At 40.2% G+C, this 17,854-nt stretch overlaps 1 protein-coding gene across 1 annotated transcript in view; it reads right to left on the reverse strand.

Annotated features, from left to right (window-relative positions):
- Positions 1 to 17,854, reverse strand: part of LOC122803964 (arachidonate 12-lipoxygenase, 12R-type-like) — a 399,535-nt gene that overhangs the window by 142,661 nt on the left and 239,020 nt on the right. The window contains exon 5 of the mRNA XM_044073642.1: positions 14,151 to 14,180. Within this exon, the coding sequence (XP_043929577.1) occupies positions 14,151 to 14,180 (30 nt within the window). The remainder of the gene's footprint in view (positions 1 to 14,150; positions 14,181 to 17,854) is intronic.

The following is a 17,854-nucleotide window of genomic DNA, read 5'->3' on the forward strand; positions in this document are numbered from 1 at the left end:
TGTTATAATGGTGGAGTGTGAATGTGATTGGAGTACTGTGATTATGATGCTTTGTGAATGTGATTTGTACTATGATTTTGATTTTTGATGGTGTGTGAGTGTTACTTGAGATTCTGTGATTATAGTGGCCTGTGGATTTCATCTGTGGTACTATCAATATGATGTTGTTGGAATGTAATTTGGGGTACTGTGATGTTGACACTGTGAATGTGATTTGTACTATGATTATGATGCTGTCTGCATGTGACTTGAGATACTGTGATTATAGTGGTCTGTGAATGTGATCTGTGGTACTATCATTATGATGCTCTTTAAATGTGATTTGTGGTACTGTGATGATGGTGGCCTGTGAATCTGATTTTGCACTGTGATATTGATGCTGTCTGAATGTAATTTGGGGTACTCTGGTTATAATGCTCTAGGAATGTGATTTGAGGTACTGTGATGATGGTGGTCTATTAATGTGATTTGGGTTACTGTGATGTTGATGCTCTCTGAATGGATTTGAGATACTGTAATTCTGATGCCCTGTGAATGTCATTTGGAATACTGTGATGAAAGCAGCATCTAAATGTGATTTGGCATAATGAAATTTTGATGGTCTCTGAATGTGATTTGGTGTGCTCCGATTACGATGCTCCAGAAATGTGATTTGAGATACTGTTATGACAGTAACCTGTGAATCTGATTTGCGGCACTGTGATGTCAGTGCTTTCTAAATGTAATTTGGGGTATTGTGGTTATGATGCTCTAAATGTGATTTGCAATTCTGGGATGATAGTGGTTGTGATTATGATCTGGGGTACTGTGATAGTGAAGCTCTCTGTAAGTTGAAGTACTATGGTTATATGCTCTATGAATGTGATTTGGAGTACTGTGATTTTGATGCTCTCTGAATTGACTTGTGCTGTGTGTGAGTTTGAGATTGTGCATGTGTCTGTGGTTATATGCTCTATGAATGTGATTTGGAGTACTGTGATTTTGATGCTCTCTGAATTGACTTGTGCTGTGTGAGTTTGAGATTGTGCATGTGTCTGTGGTTATATGCTCTATGAATGTGATTTGGAGTACTGTGATTTTGATGCTCTCTGAATTGACTTGTGTTGTGTGTGAGTTTGAGATTGTGCATGTGTCTGTGGTTATATGCTCTATGAATGCGATTTGGAGTACTGTGATTTTGATGCTCTCTGAATTGACTTGTGCTGTGTGTGAGTTTGAGATTGTGCATGTGTCTGTGGTTATATGCTCTATGAATGTGATTTGGAGTACTGTGATTTTGATGCTCTCTGAATTGACTTGTGCTGTGTGTGAGTTTGAGATTGTGCATGTGTCTGTGGTTATGATGATCTATGAATGTGATTTGAGATAGTGTGACATTGAAGCTCTTTGAATGTCATTTGGGGACTTGTGTGATGAGCCTCCATAATTTTGACATAATTATACTGTGATGTGATCCCTGTGAATCTGATTTGTGATACTGTATTGTTGATGCACTGTGAATGTCATTTTAAGGTACTGTGATGCAGATGCTCTCTGAATATGATTTGGGGTGCTGTTATGATGCTCTATAAATGTGATTTAGGATTCTGCAATGATAGTGGTCTGTGAATGGGATTTGGAGTACTGTGATGTCATTGCTTTCTGAATGTGATTTGGCGTACTGTATTATGTTGCTCTATGAATGTGATTTGGGGTACTGTGGTGTTCAAGCTGTGATGGGCTTCATGTGAATGTGATTTTCAAAACAGTGTTGCTGATGCTTTCTGAATGTGATTTGGGGTACTGTGATGTTGATGCCCTCTGAATGTGGTTTGCGTGTGTGGTATGTATATTACATATGAATGTGTGTGTGGGTGTGCATCAGCAATGTTGATGCTCTACAACTGTGATTTCTGATATTGCAATGTCCAGACTCCCTACATGTAATTTTGGGTGCTGTGAAGATGATCTTCTGTGATTGTGACATAATTATACTATGATGTGCTGCCTGTGAATGTGTTTTGTGATAATGTGTTGCCGATGATAGCTTAATGTGATCTGGGGTACTGTTATGTGAATGCTGTCTGAATGTGATTTAGGGTACAGAGTTTATGTTGCTCTAAGAATGATTTGGACACTCGGGTGGTGCTCTGTGAATGTGATACTCATACAGTGATGTTCTGGTACTGCCATGAGAAATAAATGTGAGTAGTGGCGAAATGCTGTGTGAATGTGGTGTGGGGTTCTGTAGTAGTGCTGCGTGGTGAAATGCTGTGTGAATGTGGTGTGGGGTTCTGTAGTAGTGCTGCATGGTGAAATGCTGTGTGAATGTGGTGTGGGGTTCTGTAGTAGTGCTGCATGGTGAAATGCTGTGTGAATGTGGTGTGGGGTTCTGTAGTAGTGCTGCATGGTGAAATGCTGTGTGAATGTGGTGTGGGGTTCTATAGTAGTGCTGCGTGTTGAAATGCTGTGTAAATGTGGTGTGGGGTTCTGCAGTAGTGCTGCTCCCTGCTGTGTGAGTACAGTGGTGTTGATATGTGAATATGAAGTGGGGCAGTGTGATGGCACTGCTGTGTTAATCTGAAAATGTGATGCAGGGTAGCGTGGTGTCCTGTCTTGCAATTATGATGTAGATATACTGTGATAGTTGACCTCCACAGATGGAAATTACAGCTTTGCAGATATGGTATATTATACTGAGGAAGTTTTGTTTTGTAAATCTGATGAAGAATATAGATTATGGCACGGATATCCAAATGTGATGTCAGGTACTGATATGGAACTGCTCTTTGATTGTGATGTAGTTAGTGTGAGGGTGTTTTTCTATGAATGTGACCTAGGCTATGACTCTGGCAGACCTCCCCTGTGATCATGATGTAGGGGCAGTACAATCTAAGCACTCTATAAATATAATGTATGGGTGTTGTGACAGTGATGCTCTATGGATGTCATACAAATATATTGTGAAGGTTCTGCTCTAGGAATATCATTTGTGCTCCTGCTATATGACTGTGATGTTAAGTATGGTGGCAGTAATATCTGTGAATGTAATTATGAGATACACTGATGGCTCTGTGAATGAAGTGTTGGTACTGTTATACTGCATCTCTAAGTGTGATATTGGGTACTGGTACAGTACTATCACTTAATGTTATGTAAGGTACTGTATCAGTGCTAGCTCTGAAAGTGTCAGTGCTCTCTGAGAATGCGATAATGGGGTACACTGAAGGTGCTGTTCTATGAATGTGATGTGAGGTACTGTCTTAGTGCTATCTGTGAATGTGATGTTGGGTACTGATACAGTACTATCTCTGAATGCTGTGTAAGGTACTGTATCAGTACTATCTCTGAATACGTCAGTTCTAACTGTAAATGTGATAATGAGGTACAGTGAAGGTGCTGTTCTATGAATGTGATGTGCAGTACTGTGTTAGTGCTATCTGTGAATGTGATGAGTACTGATACAGATCTATCTATGAATATAATATAAGTACTATAACAGTCACACTGTGAATTTAATCTGAGTAATTTGAGAATTTTGCTCTGAAAATACAATATGGGTGCAGTCATAATGATGCCCTGATGATTTACTGTGGGTTATTGTGATAGTTCTTTCTGAATGTGCTGTGGGGTAGTGCTACAGTACAACTTTGTGCATGTGCTGTGGGATAGTGGAACAGTGATATACTACCCAGCAGTGGATTCGCAGTATAATAGTGGCATGCTGTGAATGCACTGCTGGCTAGTGCAACAGTGGCACACAATGAATGCACTGCTGGGTAGTGTTAAACTGACATGCTGTGAATGTACTGCTGGGTAGTGCAACAATGACATGCTGTAAATGGGGTCTATATTATATCAGTGAACACTTAAAAAAGCGAACGCTGATTGATCGACCTTCTATAAGCGAAAGCTTACAATCTCGAACTGTCAGATCAGCGATTTTTTTCATAGGGAAAAAAATCACTGATCCAAAACACATATACACAACACAAGCACACAAAACAAACAGAAATCCACACATACACCTAAAATCTGACACCTAACCCTACACTAAACTATGCACACAATACTAACTACCCACTTACCTTAACCCAAACCCTAACCCTAAGGTCCATCACTATCACGCTCTCACCTCACCCGCTCCCTAACCATAACTCACTTAAATCCGCCCTAACCCTCATGTCCACACAATCGCACACATACCTAATCCGAGCCCTAACCCTAACTCACCCAAATCACCCTAACACTCACATCAAAACAATCACACACTTACCTGAATCTGACCGGTAGCTTTCCACCATAACACTGAAAATACCGAAGCGACAGAAACGGACAACCAAATTCTTTCCCTAGGAAAAAATTAGAGTTTCTGCTGCTTCAATATTTTTCAGTTTCGCAAAAATAAGTTGGATCAATCAGCGTTCGCTTTTTTAAGCGTTCGCTCATTTAATATAGACCCTGGGAATGCACTGCTGGGTAGTGCAACAGTGACACACTGTAAATGTGCTGCTGGGTAATGCAAACATGACACACTGTGAATGTGCTGCTGGTAGTGCAACAGTGGCATGCTGTGAATGCACTGCTAGGTAGTGCAACAGTGACATGCTGTGAATGCACTGCTGGGTAGTGCAACAGTTTCATGCTGTGAATGCACTGCCGGGTAGTGCAACAGTGGCATGCTGTGAATGCACTGCTGGGTAGTGCAAATGTCACACACTGTGAATGCACTGTTGGGAAGTGCAACAGTGACATGCTGTGAATGTGCTGGTGGATAGTGCAACAGTTACACACTGTGAATGCACTGCTGGATAATGCACCAATTCCAATGCCTGAATCTGATGTGGATACAGATACAGTACTACTCTATAAATGCAATGAGAACTGATATAGTACTCCATGAAAGTGATGTAGGATGCTGATACAATAATGCTTTGTGAATGTGATTTGGGAAACTGCAGTACTACTTAGTGAATGTCATGTAGGGTACATGAGTAGTACTATTCTGTGAATATGATGTGGGGTACAAATATATTACTACTCTATGAATGTGATCTGGGGTTACTGATACAGTACTGCTCTGTGAATGTGATGTGGGGTACTGATATAATACTACTCTGTGAATGTGATTTAGGGTACTGAGATAGTATTATCTCTGAATGCTGTGTAAGGTACTGTATGGGTGCTTGCTCTAAATGTGTCAGTATGAACTGTAAATGTGATAATGGGGTACAGTGAAGGTGCTGTTTTATGAATGTGATGTGCAGTACTGTGTTAGTGCTATCTGTGAATGCGAAAATGAGTACTGATACAGAACTATCTGTGAATATAAGTACTATAACAGTCATACTATGTGACTTTAATCTCAGGGTACTTTGAGAGTTTTGTTCTCTAAATGCAAAATGGGTGCAGTCATGATGATGCTGTGATGATTTACTGTGGGCTACTGTGATAGTTCTTCTTTCTGAATGTGCTGTGGGGTAGTGCTACAGTACAACTTTGTGCATGTGCTGTGGGATAGTGCAACAGTGATACACTGAATTCACTGCTGGGTAGTGCAAAGGTGGCGTGCTGTGAATGCACTACTGGCTAGTGCAACAGTGACATGCTGTGAATGCACTGCTGGCTAGTGCAACAGTGACATGCAGTGAATGCACTGCTGGGTAGTGCAACAGTGACATGCTGTGACTGCACTGCTGGGTAGTGCAACAGTGACATGCTGTGACTGCACTGCTGGGTAGTGCAACAGTGACATGCTGTGACTGCACTGCTGGGTAGTGCAACAGTGACATGCTGTGACTGCACTGCTGGGTAGTGCAACAGTGACATGCTGTGACTGCACTGCTGGGTAGTGCAACAGTGACATGCTGTGACTGCACTGCTGGGTAGTGCAACAGTGACATGCTGTGACTGCACTGCTGGGTAGTGCAACAGTGACATGCTGTGACTGCACTGCTGGGTAGTGCAACAGTGACATGCTGTGACTGCACTGCTGGGTAGTGCAACAGTGACATGCTGTGACTGCACTGCTGGGTAGTGCAACAGTGACATGCTGTGAATGCACTGCTGGGTAGTGCAACAGTGACATGCTGTGAATGCACTGCTGGGTAGTGCAACAATGACATGCTGTGAATGTGCATCTGGGTAGTGCAACAGTGACACGCTGTGAATGTGCTGCTAGGTAGTGCAACAGTGACACACTGTGAATGCACTGCTAGGTAGTGCAACAGTGACATGCTGTGAATGCACTGCTGGGTAGTGCAACAGTGACACTGTAAATGTGCTGTGCAGTAGTGCAAAAGTGACACTGTGAATGTGCTGCTGGGTAGTGCAACTGTGACATGCCGTGAATGCACTGCTGGGTAGTGCAACAGTGGCATGCTGTGTATGTGCTGCTGGGTAGTGCAACAGTGACATGCTGTGAATAAACTGCTGGGTAGTGCAACAGTTACACACTGAATGCATTGCTGGTTAGTGCACCAGTACCAATGCCTGAATCTGATTTGGATACAGATACAGTACTACACTATAAATGCAATGAGAACGGATATACTACTCCATGAAAGTGATGTAGGATGCTGATACAATAATGCTTTGTGAATGTGATTTGGGAAACTGCAATACTACTTAGTGAATGTCATGTAGAGTACATGAGTAGTACTATTCTGTGAATGCGATGTGGGGTACTAATATATTACTACTCTATGAATGTGATCTGGGGTTACTGATACAGTACTGCTCTGTGAATGTGATGTGGAGTACTGATATAGTATTACTCTGTGAATGTGATTTAGAGTATTGAGATAGTACTAGTGTGTAAATGATGTGGGAGTACTGATATAGAACAACTCTGTCAATGTGATGTGGGGCACTGATACAGTACTGCTCTGTGAATGTGATGTGGGGTATTTGTATAGTACTACTGTACTACTCTGTGAATGTGATGTGGATTACTGATATAGTACTACTCTTTAAATATCATGTGGGGTACTGATATGGTCCTACTTTGTGAATGTGATCTGGGGTACTGATACAGTACTGCTCTGTGAATATGATTTGGGACACTGATAAAGTACTGCTGTATGCATGAGATGTGGGATAATGATACAGTGCTACTCTGGGAATGTGACATAGGTACTGACACATTACTACTCTGGGAATGTGATGGGAGTACTGATACATTTCTCCTTTTGGAATGTGATGGTTACTTATACAATAATACTTTGTGAATGTGATGTGGGATACTGATACAGCACTACTCTGGGAATGTGACATGTGGTACTGATACAGTACTACTTTGTGAATGTGATGTGTGGTATTGATACAGTACTATTCTGTGAATGTGACATAGGGTACTGATACACCACTGCTTTATGAATGTAATGTGGGGTACTGATACAGTACTACTCTGTGAATGTGATGTGTGGTATTAATACAGTACTATTCTGTGAATAGTGGCATGGGGTTCTGATACAGTACTACTCTGTTAATGTGATGTGTGATATTGATACAGTACTACTCTGTGAATGTGATGTGGGCTACTGATACAGTACTACTCTGTAAATGTGATGAGGGGTGCTGATACAGCACAACTCTATGAATGTCATGTAGGGGGCTGATACTGTACTACTCTGTGAATGTGATTTATGGTATTGATATAGTACTACTCTGTGAATGAGATGGGGCTACTGAACCAGCATAACTCTGAATATGTTGTGGGGTACTGATACAGTACTACTCTGTGATGGTGATGTGGGGTGCTGATACAGCACTGCTATTGATATAGTACTACTATGTGAATGTCATGTGGGGTACTGATTCACTATTCTGTGAATGTGATGGGAGCTACTGATGCAGCACAACTCTGTGAATGTGATGTGGGGTACTGATACAGTACTACTATGTGATAGTAATGTGGGATGCTGATACAGCACTATTCAGTGAATGTGATTTATGATATTGATATAGTACTACTATGTGAATGTGATGTGGGAAACTGGTCTCTAAGAGTTATGTGATATAATCCAATGGGTGCTTCTATGCGAATGTAATGTAGGTGTACTGGCATTGTTCTACTTCTGAATGTGACATGGGGTATTTTGATGGTTATGCTGTCTGAGTATAATGTATAAGTTGTGTGATAATTATATTCCCTGAATATGATACAGGATAAAGATGGCAGTGTTTTCTGAATGCAATCTAAGAATGTTATGCTGGGGAATTTGCTAGTTCTGCTATGGTGCTGTTTTCTGCAATCAGTTCTGGCTGTAAATACATGTTTCATCTGTTAACTCATTACATCCAAGTGACGCCTCCAGATGCATCTGCAGATAACTCCTACTGACGCCTCTAGGCATCAAATATTGCTTGTTCATATTTGTATCAATAATTCCAAAACCATACTATGTAAAGTTTTTAAAAGATTTCATCTTACAGCTAACACAATGGCAAACTCAACTGCATTCCTATTTAACCTATAGCTAGTGCAGGTAAATAGATATTAACTGTTGTTTTTATGATATTAATTTATATAGATATAATGTTCACATTTTTCTAAATATCTCAACAACCATGTAGCACAGACAAAACTCCTTAGTCTCATATGAAAGCTCTCAGCTAGATGTAAAAAATGTTGCTGACAGTATGTGTGCAACTTGAGAGGTAGCTGAGATATTGTAAGTTGTTTACAAAATATTATAAATGTAATAGTTAGTGTTTGCTGTGACTTACAAATTTCTGTTTAAGACCTAGAACCTAAAGAATACTACCACTATAAAAATAGTTTGTGCTGAAGAGTTTCCCTTTTATACTTCTTTAATAATCCATATAGTTCGAGATATGACATTTTGCTTGAAATGTGAGGACATAATTTGATTCCGTCAACAGGCTTAGGCTCCACCCATTGGAAGTTACAGTGCAAACTTCCTCAGCTTCACCAGAGTGAATGAGTTAGACAAGCATAGGATTACACCATATAAAAAGATTTTTACATCCAGTTAGCAAACACAGCTTGTTACATTGGACTTGTTCTGTAAGCGTGAACGCTCGTTGGTTCTACCGTCTGAGCATGATATGGTTACTTTGATAGTTTCTGCTCTGTGAAATTGAGGTAGGATCCTTGCAATGATTCTGGTCTGAGAATGGGATGTTGGCACTGTGATGCTGCTGTTTTGCAAATATGATGAGAGTAATTTTGTTAAAAGGTTGCTTAAAATTTGATGTGGTATATTCTGATGTTCCTGCTCTGTAAATACATATTATTTGCTGTGTTGCCACTGTTCTATAAATGTGATTTTGTTCCTGTGATGACACTTGTCTGTGAATGTGAATTCAGTGATAGTAATGTAGGGAAAATGTGATGTAGGTACTATTCTATGAATGTGATAGTGATACTGTTAAGGTACTGATCTACGTATATAATGTGAGTACTGTGATGGTACTGCTCTATGAATGTGATGTGAGTATTGTGATGATACTGTTCTGTGAATGTGATGTTAGTACTGTGATGGCACTGTTCTCTGAATCTGAGTACTGTGATGATATTGTTCCATAAATGTGATCTTCTTACTGTGGTGGCACAGTTCACTGAATGCAAGCTGTATAATGGTGCTAATAGATATGGTGGTGCAGCAGTAGCATTGTTGCCTCACAGCAAGAGGTTCTCCCATTTGATTCTCGGCTGGAGTGCCTTTTGTGTGGAGTCTGCATGTCCTCCCTGCGGTCGAGTGGCATTCGAAAGACATGCATAGAATGAGTGTGTCTTCGTTGAAGGTTGGGTGTCGAGCTGACACCTCGGCACCCATAAAAAATCTACTGACAATCATTAGCCGACCGGAACTCTGCTGTGGCGACCCCTTACTGGGAAAAGCCAAAAGAAGAACAACAACATACACATTTCATGTTGATAATGTGATGGTACTGTTTTGTGAATGTGAGTACTGCAATGGTAACTGTTCTGAGAATGTGATGTGATACTTTGATGATGTTCTGTGAATGTGAGTAATGTGATAGTACTAATCAATGAATGTAATGCTGGTGCTGTGAAAGTGCATTTTTGTGAATGTAATGATCATACTGTGCTGGTACTGTTCCGAGTATGTGATATTGGTTCTGTGATGGTACCTTATTTGAATATAATTTTGGCACTGTGATGGTACTGTTTTGTGCATATGATGAGTATTGTGATGGTACTGCTCTATGAATGTGATGGTGCTATTCTGCAAATGTGAATAATGTAATGGTAATGTACAGAGAATGTGATATTGGTACTGTTCTGGGATTGTGCTAGTGCTGCTGTTATGGTACTGGTCTGTGCATCTGATATGAGTACTGCGATAGTACAGCTCTATAAATGTGATACTGGTACTGTGATGGTAATGTTCTCTGAATGTGATGTTGATGCTCTGATGGTATTGTTCTGTGAATCTGAGTACCGTAATGGTATTGTTTTGTAAATGTGAGTACTGTGAAGGTAATGTTCTGTGAATGTGATGTTACTATGATGGGGCTGTTTTCTGAATGTAAGTTGTATGATGATACTAATATATAAATATGTTGGCACTGTTTTGTGAATGTGAGTATTGTAATGGTGTAAATGTGATGTTGATACTTTGATGATATTGTTACTATGTGAATGTAAGTAGTGTGATAATACTAATTAATGAATGTGATTCTGGTGCTGTGAAAGTGTCTTTCTGTGAATGTATTGTTTGTACTGTGATGGTACCGTTCTGTGAACGTGATGTTGATACTTTGCTGATATTGTTACTATGTGAATGTAAATAGTGTGATAGTACTAATCAATGAATGTGATGCTGGTGCTGTGAAAGTGCCTTTCTGTGAATGTATTGTTTGTTCTGCGATGGTACTGTTCTGAGTATGTAATATTGGTTATATGATTGTACTTTTTTTAAATATGATTTTGGTACTGCAATGGTACTGTTCTGGGAGTTTGAGTACTGTGATGGTAATGTACAGAGAATGAAATAATGTTAATGTTATGGTACTGGTCTCTGCATTTGATATGAGTACTGTGATGGTACTGCTCTATGAATGTGATGTCAATATTGCGATAGTACTGTTCTATGAATGTGATGTTGTTACTGTGGTATTACTGTTGTATGAATGTTATGTTGATACTGTGACGGTGCTGGTCTGTGCATGTGATGCGAGTACTGTGATGGTACTATTCTGTGAATGTTATATTAGTACTATGATAATACTGTTCTGTGAAAATTATACTGTTATTGTAATGGTACTATTCTGTGAAATTGATTTTGGTAGTATAATGGCACTGTCCTGTAAATGTGATGTTGGTGCTGTGATAGTATTATTCTGGCAATGGGAGTATGGTGATTATAATGTACAGAGAATGCGATGTTGGCACTGTTCTGTGAATCTGATTGTTCTACTGTTATGGTACTGGTCTGTGCATATGTGAGTACTGTGCTGGTACTGCTCTATGAAAGTTGTGTGAGTATTGTGATGGTACTCTTCTGTGAATCTGATGTTGGTGCTGTGATGGTACTGTTGTATGAATCTGATGTTGGAACTGCGATGGTACTGTTCTCTGAATCTGTGTACTGTGATGGTACTGTTTTGTGAATGTGATGATACTTTGATAACATTGTTCTGTGAATGTGAGTAGTGTGATGGTACTATTCAATGAGTGTGATGTTCGTACTGTGATGGTACTGGTCTGTGCATGTGATGTGTGTACTGTGATGGTACTGCTCTATGTATGCAATGTGAGTATTGTGATGGTACTGTGATGGTTCTGTTCTGTGAATGTTATATCAGTACTGTTATGGTATTGCTCTACGATTGTTATATTGGTACTGTGATGGCACTGCTCTGTGAATGTGATGTTACTGTGATGGTTCTGTTCTGTGAATGCAATGTTGGTACTGTGATGGTAATGTTCTGTAGGAATGTGATGCTGGCACTGCATTGGTACTGTTCTGTGAATCTGTGTAGTGTGATGGTACTGATCTATCTATGCGATGTGAGTATTGTGATGGTACAGTTAATGTTATATTGGTACTGTAATGGTTCTGTTAATATTATATTGGTACTATGATGGTACTGCTCTATGAATGTGATGGTACTGTGATGGTTCTGTACTGTGATTGCACTATTCAGGGAATGTGTTGTTGGTACTGTGATGGTCCTGTTCAGTGAATATATTGTTGGTACTGTGGAGGTTCTGTTCTGTGAATGTGTTGTTGGTACTGTGATGGTACTGTTCAGTGACTGCTATATTGTTACTGTGATGGTACTGTTCAGTGCATGTTAGTGTTACTGTGCTGGTACTGTTCTATGAAAGTTATATTGGTACTGTGATGGTACTGTTCACTGAATGTTATAATGCTACTGTGATGTTACTGGTCTGTGAGTGTTATATTGTTACAATGATGGTATTGTTCTATGAATGCTATATTGTTACTGTGATGGTGCTCTTCATGGAATGTGATGCTGGTACTGTGATGGTACCGTTCATTGATTGTGATGTTGGTACTGTGAATGCACTGTTCAGTGAATGTGGTGTTGGTACTGTGATGGTACTGTTCATTGAATGTGATGTTGGTACTATGATCGCACTGTTCACTGAATGTGGTGTTAGTACTGTGATGGTTCTATTCAGTGAATGTGATGTTGGTACTGTGATGGTTCTATTCAGTGAATGTGATGTTGGTACTGTGATGGTACTGTTCAGTGAATGCGATGTTGGTACTGTAATGGTACTGTTCAGTGAATGTGATGTTGGTACTGTGATGGTACTGTTCAGTGAATGTGATGTTGGTACTGTGATGGTACTGTTCAGTGAATGTGATGTTGGTACTGTGATGGTACCGTTCAGTGAATGTGGTGTTGGTACTGTGATGGTTCTATTCAGTGAGTGTGATGTTGGTACTGTGATGGTACTGTTCATTGAATGTGATGTTGGTACTGTGATGGCTCTATTCAGTGAATGTGATGTTGGTACTATGATGCTTCTGTTCAGTGAATGTGCTGTTGGTACTGTGATGGTACTGCTCTATGGGTGTGATGTTCGTACTATGTTATTGGTGCTGTAATGGTAATGTTCTGTGAAACTGTGTACTGTGATGGCACTGTTCTGTGAATGTGATGGTACTGTGCTGGTTCTGTTCTGTGAATGTAATGTTGGCACTGTGGTGGTTCTGTTCTGTGAATGTTATATTGGTACTATGATGGTTCTGTTCTGGGAATGTTATATTGCTATTGTGATGGTACTGTTCAGTGCATGTGTTGTTGGGACTTTGATGGTTCTGTTCAGTGAATGTGCTGTTGGTAGTATGGTGGTACTGCTCTATGGGTGCGATGTTTTTACCATGTTCTGGTACTGTGATGTAATGTGATGGTTCTGTTCTGTGAATGTAATGTTGGTACTGTGATGGTACTGCTCTATGGGTGTGATGTTCTTACTATGTTATTGGTACTGTGATGGTAATGTTCTGTGAATCTGCGTACTGTGCTGGTACTGTTCTGTGAAAGTGATGGTACTTGAATGTGGTGTTGGTACTGTGATGGTGAATGGGAGTCACATTAATTTCAATACTTCAACAGTATCCCAGCCATTTCTTGCCGTGGTGATGAATTATTCGTGTTCAAGTGTGTGTGTGTGTGTGTGTGTGTGTGTGTGTGTGTGTGTGTGTTTATTCTTGAAAATGTTCCACAAAAAGTATATGCCAAAATTTAATTTGTCTGGACATAATTACTGTTAACGACAAACATCAGATACTTGATTTCATAAAACTGTCATGAACTTTATATGTTTATCTAGCAGTTATTAAATGCACAGTGCTTTTTTAACTGTTTAAAATGGTTGTAAGGAAGAACAGGTGTTGAAAACTTGTTAAAGACTTTAGTTATTAAAGGTTATGCTGTGAGAAGATTCATGAATGGTAACAAACCACTAATGCAGGCAACATTTCAAGCTTGTAGAAGCTAACAGAATCATCATTTTTTTTAACTTTGCATCAGGAGTCCAGCCTGTCTAGATGCTAATAATTCATGGACGGTTTCTACTTGATTTAAAACATTTGCTGTAATGTTTAACAGAAAGGAAAAATTTAAACTATCACACTGTATTTCTAATAAACATCAACATTGTAAATTAACCGATTTAAATGTATTATACTTTAACAAACCTTTGCCTGGAGGTGCTCCTGGTAAAAGTCCTGTTTATTGGACAAAAATAAAAAGATACATATTAAACGAAGTATAATGTAACCATCATACACAGCTTATGCTACAGAAACAATTTGTTGGTCCCCTCTGATATCATATCATTGTAACCTATACCCTGTCATCTCATTGCAGCACTTTAATATTGTCTTTATTTCATGCCATATTGTGCATTATTTATTTTATTTTAAAAATACTACAGCAAAATAAGAAAGAATTTTAGATTTATGTTATGTAATATATTAGAAGGATAAGTCTTACAACTTTATCATATCTAATAGATGTTCAGAATATGTCAATGAAATTTCTGTTGAAACCCATTTGAAGATATCAGGACTGTACTGTTATGCTATTTGCAGAACATAAACAGCAAAGAGGGGATCCTCGTTAAGGTTACACACTAAACTGAATCTATTCTGCAGCACTCGTTCTGAGACCATGTCTCTTAAAGCAAGTCACCTAATTAGGCCAGTTATGAATTATCACCAAGACCCACAGGACACAGTTACACTGGACTCACAACAGATAATGGTGTCATGACTTAAAAGAGATGATGTAATAAAATTGAGAAATGTCTGCAAACTAAGAGTGGAATTTAGAAATCAGAATGTTGCATGGCAAATGGTAGGCTACATGCCAACAGAATGATAAGTAAATAATGATTAATATATGTATGTGAAACAGTGGGGGCAATTAGGCATAAATGTTACTCTGATTACCACCTCAGATATGCACAGAGAGGGACTAATGTGCAGACTTTCTAACATGGAGGCAGTTCCTACTATACAACAGAAAGAAGAAACTGTTGCAGAAAAGAGGAAAATCCCAGGATGCAAAAAACTCCCATACCAGCCTCAGTAAGAAGCTGAGAGCCTCATAAAATCCTCCAAAGCTAGTTACGAAAATAAAATTGCCAAAGATTCCAAAGACAACCACAAGGCATTCTATAGTTATGTCAAGAATCTAAATGGAAATGCTCAGATCTGCTCTGAGCTGCAACAGAATGGCATTAAATATACTGATCCCAAGGATATTGCCAATATCCTGGCAGATCGATTTAGTGCCAACTTCACCCCCTTCTCACCCCCTAAAGGGCCCATCTCAATACCAAAAGACTGACAAATTCTGGTAATCATGGCCACACAGGTAGAAACCGCATTCTCCAAAGCTAAGAATACAGCATCCATGGAAGCAGATGACATCCTGGGTTGTGTACTACATGAACTACAAAATGAACTGGCACCTCACCTAAGTATCATGATTAATCATAGCCTCACCTCAGGCTTCATGCCCACTGAGTGGCACACAGCTACAGTTATCCCACTCCACAAGGGGGGATCCACCTTGGATCACGGGAACTACCGTCCCATCAGTCTGATGAGCCTGATCTGCAAGGGCATGGAACGCATTATCATGGAACTTATAAACAAAGACACTGGAAAACTTCAAACACTGGACCCCATTCAGTTTGGGTTTGTGAAGGGTCGAGCTCGTCTCCTGAACCTGATTGACTTCTTCGAATCAGTCTCCAGAGCTGTGGACGAGGGTAAGGCAGTCCACACAGCCTATCTGGACCTTGCCAAGGCCTTTGATACCATCCCCCACTCTTGAATCATAGATAAGCTTACTAAGCTGGCATAAATCCCTACATCACTCGATGGGTTGCCAACTGGCTTACTGACAGAACCCAGACTGTAAAAGTAGCCAACTCCAAATCCAGCTCCAGACAAGTGACAAGTGGAGTATCTCAGGGCTCAGTCTTGGGACCGCTCTTGTTTGGCATCTACTTCTCTGAAGTACAGACCAACACCAAGGGACTCTGGCTAACAAAGGTCACAGATGACTGCAAACTGGAAGCCATTACTGAATACCCAAATGTGGATATTCTACAAAAGGGCCTTACAGAAATAGATGCTTGGTGCCAGAACCATGGGCTCAAGCTTAACACCAAGAAACGTATAATTAAAAACCATGTACCCATGAATTACCACATAGGTGGCAGTACACTAAACACTGAAAGTGTGATGAGAGACACCTTCAATAACCAAATCGCCACAACAGTCAGGAAATCCATCTATGTGGTACACCTCATCACTAAGGGCTTTTCATACAGAAAAAAGGAGGTCATTGTCCCACTGTACTCATCCCTCATTAGACCCATTATAGAGTACAATGCCACATTTGGTATGTACCTCACAAGACATCTGCAACATCTAGAAAGGCTGCAGAAATAACTCACTAAAAGAATCACAGGCCTAAAGCAGATGCCCTATGCTGACCATCTAAAACAAACTCCAGCTATACTCTGCGGCATATTGCCTACTTAGAGGCAATCTCTGCTTAACATACAAGGCCATGTCAAACCCTGAGCTGTTGGACATGCTCCACTTAAAGAAATCCCACTCCCTCAGAGCCACACACTCCAGGGATCTAAACCTTGTCATCACAATGAACAAAACATGCTGGAGGGATAGGTTCCTGATACAGAGACTCCCCATACTCTGGAATAGACTGCCCATACATGTCAAGCAGAGCACCTCCTTGGCCCTCTTCAAAAGGAACTTTGACGATTGGATGGGAGATAGGAAATTCACCTCAGGGATCACGTCAGTCACCCTGCTAGACAGAGGTCCAGGGAAGTAAATATTGTGGGAAGAAATATCCAGGGAATTGTTATGGCTAGGCTTGTATAGGCCCTAGGGCCGATACCCTAGTACCAACCTATGAACCTACTATAATAGGTACCATAAAGGAGTGGATAGCAGTCCAGCGGTCATTAGGCGCATAGCAAGAAAAGTGTCAACATGCACACTATGCTGCCAGGATGCAAATGAGGAGACCAGATATTATTTGCCTTTGTTGACTGCGATAATCTGACTGGGCAGAGCCCTTTTTCAAGAAAGGAACAGGCAGAAATGCTCCATTTAATACACACTAATGAAATGTAACTCTCTCTCTGCTACTGATACATTTCATTGATACAATGTTTCTTTACATGAGTTAACGCAAATTACAGAATGGGCTTACTGTACATCAGCACACTGATTGGAGAACGAGCATTTTCCAGCATGATATTAATGTACAAGTAATGCTTACTGAAAAATGAGTCCACCGCTTCATGGCAGCATATCAAGCTGGCGTAGAGCTCGGACTGCTAGAAAACGAATGGTCACCATTACTTTACACTTGCTAAGCTGTGCTTTTGCTATTTAGCGAATGTCAAAAAAATAAACAGAAAGCAGTGTATGCGTGTGTCTGTACACACACAAAATTTTGAAATATCAAATTTTTAAATCTGGAGACTATATAGCCAAAACCCCAGAAGAGTGAAATTCAAAATCCCGATGTTCTGAGATATTAAAGTAGCGCTTCTGGTGTTGTGGTTTGTGGATGGATAGGTGGAAGTTCAGGTAAGTATCTGTGTGTAAGTGTGTTGGTTAGGGGCTTTAATGTGTGTCAGTGTGTGTTGTGACTGATGTGTGTGTGCGCGAGGGAAATGTAGGCGTGTGGTGGTATTTTTGTATATTTGTCTGTAGTGCAACCTTGGAGTTAGTATATTTAAGTAGAGGGGTGTGGGGGCAAAACCCCCAGATGGAGGGTGCTTGTGTGTAGAGAGACAGAGAGAGACAGAGAGAGACAGAGAGGAGAGAGAGACAGAGAGGTGAGA

This window comes from Protopterus annectens, chromosome 6.part0, assembly GCF_019279795.1.
Source record: "Protopterus annectens isolate FY-2018-M chromosome 6.part0, PAN1.0, whole genome shotgun sequence".
Taxonomy (NCBI): domain Eukaryota; kingdom Metazoa; phylum Chordata; order Ceratodontiformes; family Protopteridae; genus Protopterus; species Protopterus annectens.